General features: G+C 38.6%; 1 protein-coding gene across 3 annotated transcripts in view; it reads right to left on the reverse strand.

Moving 5' to 3' along the window:
- Positions 1-1,078: 1,078 nt before the first annotated feature.
- AP1AR (adaptor related protein complex 1 associated regulatory protein) overlaps positions 1,079-16,349 on the reverse strand; it is a 66,540-nt gene continuing 51,269 nt past the window's right edge. Inside the window, exon 10 of one of the 3 annotated variants that reach the window (XM_049885513.1) lies at positions 1,079-1,906. In XM_049885513.1, the coding sequence (XP_049741470.1) occupies positions 1,776-1,906 (131 nt within the window). In that variant the 3' untranslated portion in view covers positions 1,079-1,775. Of the gene's footprint in view, positions 1,907-9,568; positions 14,965-16,349 lie in introns of those variants that run through there. The other 2 variants (XM_049885512.1, XM_049885510.1) reach the window with 2 other exon arrangements.

Below are 16,349 nucleotides of genomic sequence, written 5' to 3' on the forward strand. Positions count from 1 at the left end.
CAAAATTGACATCTTTTAATTTGCATTTCTTATATGCCTGTTGAGGTTTTGTATCTTACCTTGTCTATCAGCCATTGCATGGTGTCTTAGTCATCTAGTGCTGCCATAACAGAAATACCACAAGCGGATGGCTTTAACAAAGGGAAATTTATTTTCTCACAGCCTAGTAGGTTACAAGTCCAAATTCAGGGCATCAGCTACAGGGGAAGGCTCCTTCTCTGGAGCAAGGTCTTTGTCCTCAACCTCCCCATGGTCGAGGGGCTTCCAAGGCGCAGGGACCCTGTGCCCAAAGGACGCGCTCTGCTCCTGGTGCTGCTTTCTTGGTGTTATGAGGTCCACGACTCTCTGCTTGCTTCCTTTTCCTTTTATCTCTTGAGAGATAAAAGTTGGTACAGGCCACACACCAGGGAAACTCCCTTTACCTTGGATCAGGGAGGTGACCTGAGTAAGGGTGGTGTTACAATCCCACCCAAATCCTTTTTAATGCAAAATTACAATCACAAAATGAAGGACAACCACAGAATACTGGGAATCATGGCACAGCCAAATTGATACATATTTTTGGGAGACTCAAGTCAATCTATTACACCTGGTCTTCAAGGAGATAGTAGAAAGGAAGCACATATCTGGCTTTTCACCTTCTATAATGGAAAGTGGGGAATATTCCAAACATAGGAAGGGGTTTCAGATTCTCGGTAGCTGGCAAATTACAAATGTGTACCACAATGCTCTTAGACAATTTTTATATTAGCATTGTCTTTTTCTAATTGATCTTAAAGTTATTTTTAAGAATATCAACCATCTATTGGCTTTGCTTACTATAAAAAATTTTTCTTATTTTCAGTAAAATATGATCATATTTTCTATTTCTGATTATACTATTGATATCATTCTTAGAAAGACTTTTCCCTTTCCAAGATTATATTAATGCTTACTTTGTTTTCATTTGCATTTCCTGAATTACCAATGAGGTGATACAGATTTTAATGTATTTTTTCCCTTATATTTCTGTGAATTGCATGTTAATATTCATAGGCATTTTTCTGTATTTCTATTGGGCTATCTCTTTTTCTTACTTTGTTTTTATGTGTTTTTTTTATACCCTTTATGTGTTCTACATATTAATCATCTTTCTGATATGTATTGGTGAATATTTTAAAGCTATTGCTTCTCTGATTTTAAAGTTTTCAAGTTCCTACCTTTTCTCCTCAAACCTCGGAGACACTGATCTTTCATTTCTGACCAATTAAGATAGCAGAAGCAAATATGAGACCAGTCTAGTTTGGGGTACATTTCTGCAAGTTACAAAAGCCCAACTTGAGGACTCCCAGGAATATAATCATGGGGGGAGCCCTTGGAATTAAAGTCAGAGTTGTAGAAAACAGCAGAGTTTTGAGGCTTTCTGGGAGTGGAACCAGAAACACAACCCTGTCAAGTTTCTCATTCCCTCTTCATTTCTCCACTTTGGCTCTGCTGAGCTCATACAACTGCCAACATGGCATATGGCATGAAATTTTCATTCAGCGAATATTTATCTGATTTTGCCAGGCACTGAGGATACAATGGGGAATCAAGACAGAAAAAGTCTCTGACCTTAGGCACATACAGTATATTGTGAAACAACCCAAAATATATATCCTTGAAACTGCAAGATCCATGGCTCTGTGACCCAAGAGAAATCTTCTCCATCCCAACTTCAGTATACAAAACTCCTTGACTTACATGCTCTACTTTGAACTATTGTGGCTATGGTTATAGGATTTATGATTGCATGGTTATAGCATGGTTATAGGACTATGACTGCCTAGACCTGGGTCATATGACCATGACATTGCCAAGGGGTAAGGTGCTGTGATTGATGGTTCCTTTTCAATCATGTGGTCGAAGCCATGGAGGAGGCAGTTCTCTGGAGAAAGAAGTCAGATTGCATATTCTTAACAGGAAAATTGGGGAATAAGCTACTGGATAGACAAAAGACAACAAATGTTGATATTACAGGGATTTTCATACCTGGGTACTAGTACCATGTTTTTATGTAAATAATGTACACCTTCTACATTTGTTTGCCAACTGCGCCCTCCACCCTGCAAAGCATTTTTGAAAGCATGCTATGGTAATTTTTCTTTTTTTACAACATGTAACAAAATTGGCAAAGCAGCTCTTATGAAAATACCTTGCAGGGGGAGGCTGCAATTGGCAAAAAAAAATGAAGAATACATGCATTATTTGAGTAAAAATACAGTTGTTTTTTCCTATTAATTTTGCAAAGAAAATCGTTTTTAGTGTGTGTCAGAAACTAGTCTCTTTTTGTGTTTGGCCTGGAATATGATAAACTTTTCTCTCTCTCTCTCTCTATACATGTCTTATTCAGTTCAGAAAAGTTTCCTTCTATTACACTAGAAAGTATTGGTATAATTTCATTAAGAATGGCAAATTTCATAATACACTAATATTCCTTGACCTTTGTATTTATTTTTATTTTATGGTCTTTTTCTTTTCATTTCAAAACAACTTTCAACTTTGTTTTATTCTACTAACATTTACAGGAGCGTCTCCTTTGTGCCAGGTCTCTCTGTCAGTTTGTCGTACTGTAGTGGCTCTCGTGTTGCTGTGATACTGGAAGCTTTGCCACTGGCATTTCGAATACCAGCATGGTCACCGTTGGTGGACAGGCTTCAACAGAGCTTCCAGACTAACACAGACTAGAAAGAAGGACCTGGTGGTCTACTTCTAAAAAAAGTAGCCAGTGAAAACCTTGTGAATAGCCACAGAACATTGTCTGATATAGTGCTGGAAGGTGAGCCCTTCGGGTTGGAAGGCACTCAAAATACAACTAGGGAAGAGTTGCCTCCTCAAAGTAGAGTAAACCTGGGTGATATGGATGGAGTCAAGCTTTCCAGACCTTCGTTTGCTAATGTGGCAGGACTCAAAATAAGAAGAAACAGCTGCAAACATCCATTAATAATCAAAATGTGCAATGTCCGAGGTATGAATCTAGGAAAATTGGAAGTCATCAAAAATGAAAAGGAATGCATAAACATCGATACCCTAGGCATTAGTTGGCTGAAATGGACTGGTATTGGCCATCATATGGTTTACTATGCCAGTAAGGACAAAATGAAGAGGAATGGCATCACATTCATCATCAAAAGGAGCATTTCAAGATCTATCCTGAAGTACAATGCTGTCAGTGATAGGATAGTATCCATACATCTACAAGGAAGACCAGTTAATTCAACCATTATTCAAATTTATGCACCAACCACTAATGCCAAAGATGAAGACTCTGAAGATATTTACCAACTTCTACAGTTTGAAATTGATAAAATGTGCAATCAAGACACACTGATAACTACTGGTGATTGGAATGCAAAAGTTGGAAATGAAGAAGAAGGATGGGTAGTTAGAAAATATGGGTTTGGTGATAGAAACAACATCAGAGATCACATGATAGAATTTTGCAAGACCAATCACTTCTTCATTGCAAATACCTTTTTTCAACAACATAAATGGTGACTATACATGTGGACTTCACCAGATGGAAAACACAGGAATCAAATCGGCTACATCTGTGGAAAGAGACGATGGAAAAGTTCAGTATCATCATTCAGAACAAGGCTAGGGGCTGACTGTGGAATAGACCATCAACTGCTCATATGCAAGTTCAAATTGAAGCTGGAGAAAATTAAAACAAGTTCATGAAAGCCAAAATATGACCTTGAGTATATCCAACCTGAATTTGGAGACCAACTGAAGGATAGATTTGAAGCATTGAACACTAATGACTGAAGACCAGAGGAATTGCGGGAAGACGTCAAAGACATTATACATAAAGAAAGCAAAAGATCATTAGAGAGACAGAAAAGAAAGAAAAGACCAAAACTGATAACAGAAGAGACTCTGAAACTTGCTCTTGAACATAGATTAGCTAAAACAAATGAAAGAAATAATGAAGTAAAAGAGCAGAACAGAAGACTTCAAAGGGCAGCTCTAGAAGACAAAGCAAAATATTATAATGAAATGTGCAAAGACCTGGAGGTAGAAAACCAAAAGGGAAGAGCATGCTCAGCATTTCTCAAGCTGAAAGAACTGATGAAAAAATTGAAGCCTCAAGTTGCAATTTTGAAGGATTCTATGTGCAAAATATTGAAAGACACAGGAAGCATCAAAAGCAGATGGAAGGAATACAGTCACTGTACCAAAAAGAACTGGTCGATGTTCAACCATTTCATGAAGTAGCATATGACCAAGAACCAATGGTACTGAAGGAAGGAGTCCAAGCTACACTGAAGGCATTGGCAAAAAACAAGGCTCCAAGAATTGATGGAATACCAATTCAGATGTTTCAACAAAGGGTTGCAGCATGGGAGGTGCTCACTCGTCTATGCCAAGAGATTCGGAACACAGCTACCTGGCCAACCAACTGGAGGAAATCCATATTTGTGACCATTCCAAAGAAAAATGATCCAATAGAATGCAGAAATTATCAAACCATATCATTAACATCATATGCAAGTAAAATTTTGGTGAAGATCATTCAAAAAACGGCTGCAGCAGTACATCAACAGGGAAGTGCCAGAAATTTAAGCCATATTCAGATGAGGACGTGGAGCCAGGGATATCATTGCTGATGTCAGATGGATCTCGGCTGGAAGCAGAGAATACCAGAAAGATGTTTATCTGTGTTTTATTGACTGTGCAAAGGCATTCGACTGTGTGGATCATAACAAATTATGGATAACATTACAAAGAATGGGAATTCCAGAACACTTGATTGTGCCCATGTGGCACCTGTACACAGACCGAGACAGTTGTTTGAACAGAACAAAGGTATACTGTGCGGTTTAAAGTCAAGAAGGTTATGTGTCAGGGTTGCATCCTTTCACCATACTTATTCAATTAGTATGCTGAGCAAATAAACTGAGAAGCTGGACAGTATGAAGAAGAATGTGGCAGGATTGGTGAAAGACTTATTAACGACTTGTGACATGCAGATGATATAACCTTCCTTGCTGAAAGCGAAGAGGGCTTGAAGCACTTACTGTTGAAGATCAAAGACTACAGCCTTCAGTATGGATTACAGCTCAACATAAAAATTCTCACAACTGCACCAATAAGCAACATCATGATAAATGGATAAAAGACTGATGTTGTCAAGGATTTTGTTTTACTTAGGTCCACAATCAGCACCCCCCAAAATATGTGTGAACTTGACTAGGTCATGATTCCCTTGTATGATTGTCTACCATTTTATCTTCTGATGAGATTTCCTTATGCGTGGTAAATCCTATCACTATGATGTAACAAGATGCATCAGTGGCAATTATACTGATGAGGTCTACAAGATTAGATAGTGCCTTAGGCCAATCTCTTTTGAGGCATAAAAGAGAGAAGCAAGTGAGACACGGGACCTCATACCACCAAGAACGTAGCGTTGGAAGCAGGGCACATCATTTGGAACTAAAGTGTCTGTGCTGAGATGCTCCCAGACCAAGCGAAGACTGATGACAAGGACCTTCCTCCAGAGTCGACAGAGAGAGAAAGCCTTCCCCTTCCCCTGGAGTCAGTGCCCTGAATTCAGACTTCTAGCCCACTGGACTGTGAGAGAATAAACTTCTCTTTGTTAAAGTCATCCACTTGTGATATTTCTGTTACAGAAGCACTAGATGACTGAGACACCCACACAAAATTAAAATCATACTTTATAAAAGAGCAGTGGACACAGAGAAGTCTGGATGAATTGAATTACAGAGAGGGACAAACTCTTTGTAAGTGAGCAGAGGACTGGTGAAGACATCTAGCCTAGCAACACGTGGACCACAGATGAAGAGGCTTTGCAGAGACAAAGATAAATCAGCTGAGCTTTAGGTACTGATATGAGCTAGTAAAAAAAAAAAAAAGGTTTTATATATATAAAGAATTAGAAAAAAAATAAAAACTATTATTTTAGATACTATCATTGTTTCAACCCCCCAGTGGTTCCATGGGAGAAAAGACCTGGCAACCCACTCCTGTAAAGATTTCAGCCTAGGAAACCCTATGGGGCAGTTCTACTCTGTCTGAAAAGTTCACTGTGAGTTGGAATAGACTCGACAGCATACAACAACAACAATATAAAGAAATCTAAAGGATTGACAGATAAGTTTTTAGAATTAATAAAAACCGATCAAGGTTAAAATAAAAAATACCAAACCTGCTGCTGTTGAGTTGATTCTGATTCATAGCGACCCTATCCGACACAGTAGAACTACCCCATAGGGTTTCCAAGGAGTGGCTGGTATATTCAAACTGCCGACCTTCTGGTAAGCAGCCTGGACTCTTAAATCACTGCACCACCAGGGCTCCTGATGAAGGATGTTGTATATGAAATCAACGTGTAAAATTCAATTGCATTTCTACACACTGGCAACCATTAGACAATGAAAAATTTAAAGGGACTACCTACAAGAGCACACTAAAAGTATCTACAACAAATGTAACAAAATATGCCCTAGATATGCAAACAAATTAGATCATTAAGATGAAATGGACACATTCCTAGGAAAACGAAGTATCTAAATTGACTCAAGAATAGCAAATCTCAACAGACCCACAAATAAAGACATTGAATCAGTAATCAAAATCCTCCCAACAACAACAACAAAAAAGTCCTGGACCAAATGGCTTCACTGGGGAATTCTACCAAACATAGAACTGACACCAATTCTTCTTAAACTATTCTGAAAAATAGAAGAGGAGGAAATACTTCTTAACTCATTCTATGAGGCAAACATTACCAATTTTCCTTGATTCATACTTCATGCATTTCATGTCCTGGTTATTATGGATTGGATGGATGTTTGCAGCTGTTTCTACTTATTTTGAGTCATCCACATCAGCAAATGAAAGTCTTGAAAGCTTTACCCCATCCACATTACTCAAGATGACTCTATTTTGAGGAGGCAGCTCTTCTCCAGTAGCATTGTGAGTGCCTTCCAACCTGAGGGGTTGCTATCCATAATGTCTTCACTGGCCAGTTTTTTTCAGAAGTAGATCACCAGGTCTTTCTTTCCAGTCTGTCTTAGTCTGGAAGCTCCGCTGAAATCTGTCCACCAAAGGCGGCCCTGCTGGATTTGAAACACCAGTGGCAAAGCTTCCAGCATCACAGCAACACACAAGGCACCCCAGTAGGACAAACTGACAGACAAGTGGTAGAACAATGTTCTAAAAACAAAATGTTCTAGGGGTAGGTTAATTTTACAAATTTCAATAGCAGCTTGGCCACAAAATAGCTTCATGTAAACAAGAGACAAATGTTACATTTAGAAAATTGGATATTTATGCAATTGTTTGATTTGTTTAAATATCTGGGTAGCCTAAACATATGGAGTTATTTAATTGGTTAATACAAGTCACTGGATGGCAGTACCAACTAGTTTCGATGACATTACAATTCAGATTAGGTGCTTTTTAAATACCAAAGCAAAAAATAAAAGTAGGAAACTAAGTTCATTCAATGGTGACTCTTGGTATGAGGACACAGTATATTGCAGGTAATACTGAAGCAGTGATAAAATTCTCAGAGTTATGGAAGTGCTAAAAAGTTAATTTACTACAAAGTAAGCCTCAGCAGACAGAATAATCCCTTGTGTTTTAGAAACATTTTTCTCATTTATTTCACAGCCTTGTGATTTAGGTAAGGTTAGTATGAGTATCTTCATTTCATCAAAAGGTTACAAAGGCTCTAAAGGTTATCTGTAACCAGAAACCAAACCAAAGCTGTTGCCGTCGGGTCGATTCCAACTCATAGTGACCCTAGGGGACAGACTAGAACCACCCCATAGAGTTTCCAAGGAGCGGCTGGTGGTTTCGAACTGCTGACCTTTTGGTTGGCAGCCAAGCGCTTAACCTCTGTGCCACCATAAGTACATACATGTATATGTGTGCTGTATATATATTCATAAATATCATAAAACACATGGGGGGCACAGTTATGGATAATTCCCTAGACATAACCAAATACCTTGTAGGAGGGTTTGAAGACTTAGGACCATAGTCTTGTGGGACAACTTGGTCAATTGACATCACATAGTTCATAAAGTTTATGTCCTACGTTCTAGTTTGGTGAGTAGCATCTGGGGTCTTAAAAGTTTGCAAGTGGCCATCTAAGATACAACTATTGGTCTCTACTCACCTGGCACAAAAGAGAAAGAAGGAAACCAAAGACTCAAAGAAGAATCTAGTCTACAGGACTAACAGTCTACATGAACCTCGGCCTATCCTGAAAGCAGAACTAGATGGCGCCTGGCTACCTCTACCCACCATTCTGACCAGGAACTGAACAGATATTCCTGGACAGAATGTGAGAAAAATGTGGAACAAAACTCAAATTCCTAGAAAAGGCAGACTTACTTGATTTGTAGAGACTAGAGAAATCCCCAGGATTATCGCCCTGAGACACCCTTTAAACTTTATATTGAAATGACTCCTGGAGGTTACCCTGCGGCTAAATAACAGATTGGCTCATAAAATAGTGTCACCTGTGATTACTGTGCCCCTTTAAAAAATCATCTACGTGAGAACTTAAGCTAATGTAAAACTGCCTTTTTAAAAAAAAAACGGTAAATCCACTTTTGATAAAACAACATTTTAATGCCCCAATGTTAGGTTAGAGAATTTCTAACACCTAAGGGGGCAAACAAAACCAAAAAATAGACAAAAACTACTGGACCTGATTTCTATAGAAAGGAAGTATTGTATAGTGTTGAGTGTGGGCTCTGAACCATACTGGGTTTATCTACCATTTCCTGTGTAATCTGTCACTAACATAAGCTTCAGTTTCATCTTCTGAAAAATCAGAGATTGGAATACTGCCTCTCTCATATGGTTTCTGTGAAGTTCAGTTAAGATAATGCAGAGTCCTTACCATGACGTTATTTAGTACATGTTATTACAAATAGCACTGAGCACTGAGTAGGTCCTTATATTTTAATGGTAACAAATAAAAGAGACTTCTGAACTATACCTTGTGTCAGAAAAAAAAAATCTTTAAGTAATTTGTAATATTAATAAGGAATCCTTGGATGGTGCTAACAGTCAATGTGCTTGGCTGCTAACCAAAAGGTTGGAGGTTTAAGTCCACCCAGAGTCTCCTGGGAAGAAAGGCTGGGAGGTTTACTTCTGAAAAACTCAGCCACTGGAAATCCTGTGGGGCACAGTTCTACCGTGATACATATGGGGTCGCTGTGAGTTGGAGTCAGCTTGAGATCAACTGGATTTTTTAAAAGTATTAATAAAAACACTCATATGATTTATTTTAATATCACTTTTCCAGGTAAATTTATTTTAGCTGTAGTATCTCCTAAGGATACAAGAATCAGATGCAAGAAGTCTGTTTTTCAGTGAATTCTTTTGTGACCTTCTTTACAGTCAGATAATTAACTAGAGGGTATGAAGTAAATTAAGAAGGAAATACACTATAAATATATTTGATATAAAATCTTTTTTAGATGTTAGTGTTAAGAAATTATGATTAGAGCATCTTTAAGTAGTTAAAGTGAAAACTCTGCCCTCTATTAAAAAAATATAGTTCTCCCAGTATCTGGGGTATGAAGGGGCAGAAGGAAGCAGACACAATTCCAAATTATACCCTTTTTCGAAGTTCTAGCATTTTACATGCAGTGTGGACTACACCTTAACATAAAGAAAATAAAAATCCTCACAACTGGACCAATAAGCAACATCATGATAAACAGAGAAAATACGCTGAAACTGCCAAGGATTTAATTTTACTTGGAGCCACAATCAATGCCAATGAAAGCAACAGTCACGAAATCAAATGACACGTTGCATGGGGTAATTCTGCTACAAAAGACCTCTTTAAAGTGTTGAAAAGCAGAGCTATCACTTTGAGGACTAAGGTGTGCCTAACCCAAGCCATGATATTTTCAGTCGCCTCGTGTGCAAGTCCAAAGAAAAATGGACACATTTGAATTATGGTGTTGGCGAAGAATATTGAATATACCATGGCCTGCCAGAAGAGCGAACAAGTCTGTCTCGGAGGAAGTACAGCCAGAATGCTCCTCAGAAGCGAGGATAGCGAGACTTCGTCTCACATACTTTGGACATGTTATCAGGAGGGGCCAGTCCCTGGAGGAGGACATCAAGCTTGGTAAAGTAGAGGATCAGCAAAAAAGAGGAAGACCTTTGATAACATGGATTGACACAGTGGCTGCAACAACGGGCTCAAACACAGCAACGATTGTGAGGATGGCACAGGACCAGGCAGTGTTTCATTTTGTTGGATATACGCCTCTTATGAGTTTGAACTGACATGACAGCACCTAACAATAGCAGCAGCAGCATTTTAAATAAAAAAATCTCACTTAACTCCACACTCCACTCCAGCTACCGTGCCCCATTTCTCTACTCTGATAGCAAAACTTTCCAAATAAATTGTCTACATTTGCTGTTCTCTACTCCTCACTTATCTGACGCCTCAGCTTCCATCTTTCCATTTGTTAAACAAGTATTACCGACAACCTTCACATTGTCAAACCCAACTGACCCATCTGTCCTTGTCTTCTTGACACTCCAGTAGTATTTGCTACTGTCGACCCCTTTCTTCTCCTGGCCTTTGTGACCCCACATTCTCTGGTTCCCTGCATTCCTCCTGTGTCTGCTTCTCTTGGCTGTTCCTATTCCCAGTCTCTAAATGTCAACGCCAGGTTGGGCCTTCTCTGCCTACGTGCTTCCCTGGGGTGATCTCAGGTAGGGTAATGACTTTAAATACTATTTACCTACTAATGACTCCCAAACTTGTACCTGGGCTCCTTCTTGAGCTGCAGACACCACCTACTTAACATTCTCATTCACATTTCTCATAAACACTTTCCAAAACAGAACTTTCCCAAACCTGTTCCTCCCACTACATTTACTATGTCACGTCAGAAATCTAGAAGTTATTGTCAAGCAGTTCCTGAGCAGGAGTGTGGTTGCTGCTGCAAAGGCTGGCTTTGCCACACTTCCATAGGTTTGGCCAGTAAGGAGACAACAAATCCAAGTAGATTAGAGTTTATTATTTACACAGAGCAAAAGCAAGATCAGCATGGAATCAGCTCCCCACCTCCCTGGTCCCTAGGGGTGTCCCTAGGATGACACTGAATGAGAGGGTCCAAATGAGAGATGACACATGCAGTGGATAGCTGTCGTTGAGGAGCCAACTCTAAACTACAACCAAACAGTTTTATAGCCTGTGTCTGTAGCTGAATGGGGTGAAGTGGAAAATACCGTGCCTCACCAGAAACAGAGTCAGATGAGAGATTGCCTTATGGCAGCCTCCCTCAAGATAGGGAGGTGGCTTCCTAATCCTTTCTCAGGAACCCGTGACAGATCCTCTAAAGGACAGTCTTTCTTGCTATGTTCCAGGATTGTATGTTCCAGGGTGTTCTGCCAAGATTTGGGTCAGACTGTGGTTAAGTCCCTGCATGGCACAAATGGTTAAGTGCTCAGCTGGTAACCAGAAAGTTGGCAGTTTGAGTCCACCCAGAGGAGCCTTGAAAGAAAGGCCTCATGATCTGCTTCAAAAAGTCCACCATCGAAAATCCCATGAAGCACAGTTCTACTGTGACACACATGGGGTTGCTATGAGTTGGAATCGACAGGACAGAAACTGATTTGGGTTGGATTTGGTGGTTGAGCCTTGCCTTTGTGGCCTATGTGCAATGAATGAGGTTGCCAGGGCACCAGCCTGAGCTGTTACCCTACTATTACCTCTGATTCCACACTTTTTTTTACCTCCAAAATATATCTACTCTACATTCCTAAACCAAATGAAACCCGTTGCCATCAAGTCGATTCCAACTCATGGTGACCCTATGTGTTAGAGCAGAACTGCCCCATAGGGTTTTCTTGGTCATAATCTTTCCAGAAGCTGATCACCAGATCTTTCTTCCAATGGCGTCTGGTGGCGCAAACCTAAAAGTCGAACCACCAACTTCCTATAGTTGTGTGTTATAAACCCAAGGCATGGATTACTACATACCCACTCTTGTCCTCTTGCAACCTATTCTCTGTAGAGCAGCTAGTCTTTTGAAAAGGCAAATCAGATCATGGTACAACCTGGCTTACAAAAAACGTCAGCGGCTTCCCATCACAGATCAGATAAAATTCACTCTTAACCATGGCCTACAAGGCTTCGCATAATGTAGCCTCTAATAATCCTCCAGTGCCATCTTACACCACACTTCCCCCTCACTCATGATGTCTCAGTCATAGTGGTCTACTCTCAGAGCATACCAACTCTTTCCCACCTCAGGAGATTGGTACTTGCCATTCCCTTTGCTTATACCACGGATCACCAGGCCTTCTTACCTAGCTGGTTCCTGCTCAGCAAATAGTTTTCAGCTCCAGTGTCATCTCCTCAGAGGGGACCCCTGACCTATCCAAAGTAGTCATTTGATACCCCAGCGGTCCTCTGTCCTATCACCTTATATTATTTCCAAATTGTGATCTGTGATTTTTATTATTTATATGTTCACTTGTCATGGTCTCTCTCACCAGAATGTAAGCTGCAAAAGAGCAGGTCCTTACTGCTACATTCTTAATGTCCTGACAGACACAGCAGACTTTCCAATATTTGTTGAACAAATAAATACATTATCTCTGGAGCTTTAAATAATAACAGAGGGCAAAAAATTAATACTCTATTTTTCCTTAGTAGTTAAAACACGGAGCCCTGGTGGCGTGGTGGTTAAGAGTTCGGCTGCTAACCAAAAGACTGGCATTTTGAATCTACCAGCTGTTCCTTGGAAACCCTATGGGGCAGGTTTTGCTCTGTCCTATAGGGTCACTGTGAGTCGGAATTGACTTGATGGCAACGGGTTTGGTTTAACAGTTTTAGTTAAAACACACAGAACATTTTCAAAGTGAATTCCATCTTCTTTCCTAATTCACTCCTTTTAATCTTCATTTTAGATTTAATAAAATATCTATTTTATAAGGCAGGAGTAAGAATACTTACATGTTTATAGAGTAAAATCAGTAATAATTAAATAATTTATTATTCTTAAATGTAAAAATGTATTTATTCACAATCCTTGAGAAGTTACCATTCCTTCAAAAAATTCTTTATGAACAAAATGCCAGGAAAAATTACAATAGGAGCATATGCCAAAGCAAAAATATACATCTGATGTATACAAACTTTAAAAGCGTAACACAGGCAATGTGAATGTAGATTACCTTTAAAATATTTCCAGTGACACGGCTACAACTTAAATTAGGTTAAGACAGACATAAATAATAGCATTACCTAATGTATTATATTTACATATTTAGTCAAAGTGTCATATTTATTTCTATGACATAAAAAAGTAGATGAAACTACAGATGTCACTGCCTAGCAGTTCAAATATTGAAAGGGCCACATGATTTTTTTTTAAGTACAGCAAGAACTTTTAAGTTACTACTTATATCTGGGCCTTTCTATATTGTTGAGGACATGCACTGCCATTGTCGCCAGAAAAGAAGAAAAAAACACTAAGGAAAAACTGGAAAAAAAAAAAAAGGAAAGAAAAAACAAAAACAGTTTCCTTGCTAAAATCATACTCAATCCTCGGCAAAATCAAGACAAGCAATTGCGTTAGGGAGTGTTTTATATCCTTGGCCTTTTAACTCGATGCATAAACTTTAGGAAAAAGAAGCACTTATTGTTTATCACAAAATGCAGCCATACGTATCGATTAACTTAGTTCCATTCCATTAAAGCGCCTTGTGTTACAAGGCAAAGGAAAGCATAATAAAATCAGTGGATCCTTTCATATCAGAAAGGATTTTATTTACTTTGAAATACCTGCATTACCACTCTTTAGATTTTCCTTTCATAACAAATCATCACAGAGAGTATGATCTGTGTAAAATCTTTCTTAAGATCATTCATTGGAAATATAGAATTAAAAAAAGAAACAAAGACTTAATATATCCATTAACTTAGAGTCAATATTCATTTATAGTGGCATGTAAAATGAAGTAAAAAACCCTAAATATATGAATTTTCTTAAATATTACTTTTTTATTACCTACTTTTAATGCCCAAACCCTGAAAGCTTATTTTTATCATATTACCCTTTGTTCAGATTGAATCAACATTATCATACTAAGATATGCAATAAGTGTAGAAGGAACCTGATATTTCAGTTGTCCTTTAGGGTCATCTACTCAAATTAATTATGCTTACTATAATTAAAATTCAAATAAACATTGAAATTGATAATGCTGGAAAAGGGAACTATCCTAAATCTGAATCTGGCAATCCCTCCTTGCGCTCCCTTCATATCTGCTGAGAAAAAAAAAAACCCTTAATATTTTAAAATTTAGATACTGAGATAGGTTTAAAACATTCAAAGTAAAATTAATGGAACTATTTTAGAAAGTGAAAATCTACAATAGTAGACAGGAACGTGACAAAGAAATCAGATGATGAAAATAAATTCAATCAGTAACATGACATTGTCTTGAAAATCAGAAGGCAGATGATGAAATTGCACTTAATTCTGAAGCAATTCAGATATATTCTATCATTCCTACTCCTTTCTAACAAGCATTCACAACATGGTTTCTTACCTCCCCCTTAAAAAAAGGCTCAGCACAACCATTTATACATTCTAGTTGTGTTTCAACATTTGGTCATAACTGATAAACAGGGTCCCACAATTTTACCCTATCGATTTTGTTGATCTGCATCAGATTGCTTTATGCCAGAATCAGATAGTTCTAATACAGGATTTACAAATCCAGAATACTCGGAATTGCCATTATCATCCATTTCGGCACTAACAAAATCATTCTCCCACTCCAGCCCGTTGGAATCATCAGAGGCTGAGGTAGGATTACTTCCAGTCTTCTTGCTGCTATACTTAAGTGCTGCTCGGAGAATATCTTCCTCTGTTTTGGAACGTTCTCTCATTGGAAGCATTCTATTCATTCCTATAATTTGAACAGAGAGTTTTTAGAAATCTCATTGAAGATAAAAAGCTATATTAAAAAAACCCGTCCTGAAGTTAATGCTTCGGCCAAAGATTAAAAAAAAATAATACTAAACCTGTTGCTGTGGAGTCGATTCCGATTCATGGCGACCTGATAGGACAGAGTAGAACTACCCCACAAGGTTTCCAAAGAGCGGCTGGTGAATTCAAACTGCTGACCTTTTGGTTAACAGCCGAGCTCTTAGCCGCTGTGCCACCAGGGCTCCAGCCAAAGACTGTTGTTGTTGTGTACCACTGAGTTGATTCTGACTCACAGTGATCCTATAGGACAGAGTAAAACTGTCCCATAGGGTTTTGAAGGAGCGGCTAGTAGATTCAAACTGCCAACCTTTTGGTTAACAGCCGAGCTCTTAAGCACTGTGTCACCAGGGCACCAGCCAAAGATTCTTGTAGTTGTTGTATGCCATTGAGTCAATTCTGACTCTAGTAACCCTATAGGACAGAATAGAAATGTTCCATAGGGTTCTCAAGGAGCAGCTGGTGGATTTGAACTGCTGACCTTTTGGTTAGCAGCCTGAGCAAACAATAACACACATAGTTCAATCATGTATATGAGACTGAATGGGCACACCAGCCCCAAAGCAAAGACGAGAAGGCAGGAAGGGACAGGAAAAAAGAAAATAAATGGAAATGGGGAACCTGAGGTCAAGAAGAGGAGAGTGTTGACACATTGCAGGGTTGGCAACCAATGTCACAAAACAATTTGTGTATTAATTGTTTAAAGAGAAACTAATTTGCTTTGTAAACTTTCAGCTAAAGCACAATAAAACAAACAAAACGCTTACCAGTTAACATTACACCCACTCCTCCCTTATTGCCATGGCTAGGTTCCAAAGACCAGGTTGTTATATGAAAATCAGCATTATGTAAAAATGGAGGATGACCACATCAGATCACAAAATGGAGGATGACTACATCATAATATAACTGCCAAATTACATCATTATGCAACTGCCAAACCACTAAGAATCATGGCCCAGCCAACGTGACACAGAACCTGAAACATCACAACCAGCATCACTCTTGCCTTGCACCTTGACATTTATTACTGCCAAATGTACATCATAAATGTCAAAATAGTCAGATAGCAGATTTATTTCTGTTGTCATAAATGCAAAATATTGAATAACGAGATAGTTGATAAGTGAGGAGTAGGTGTAATTTTTATTTAAGTATCAAATCTGATTTCTGAGTTACTTAAAGAGTCAATCCTAAGGAGGATTTCTTAAGGGAAATTGTTAGAGCCTAACTCTGTACCACACCTTATATAAACATAAATATTAATACTCACCAAAGGACAGTTCTGATGTAATATTGATCATCTGA

Source organism: Elephas maximus, chromosome 5 (genome assembly GCF_024166365.1).
Source record: "Elephas maximus indicus isolate mEleMax1 chromosome 5, mEleMax1 primary haplotype, whole genome shotgun sequence".
In the NCBI taxonomy this organism is placed as follows: Eukaryota; Metazoa; Chordata; class Mammalia; order Proboscidea; family Elephantidae; genus Elephas; species Elephas maximus.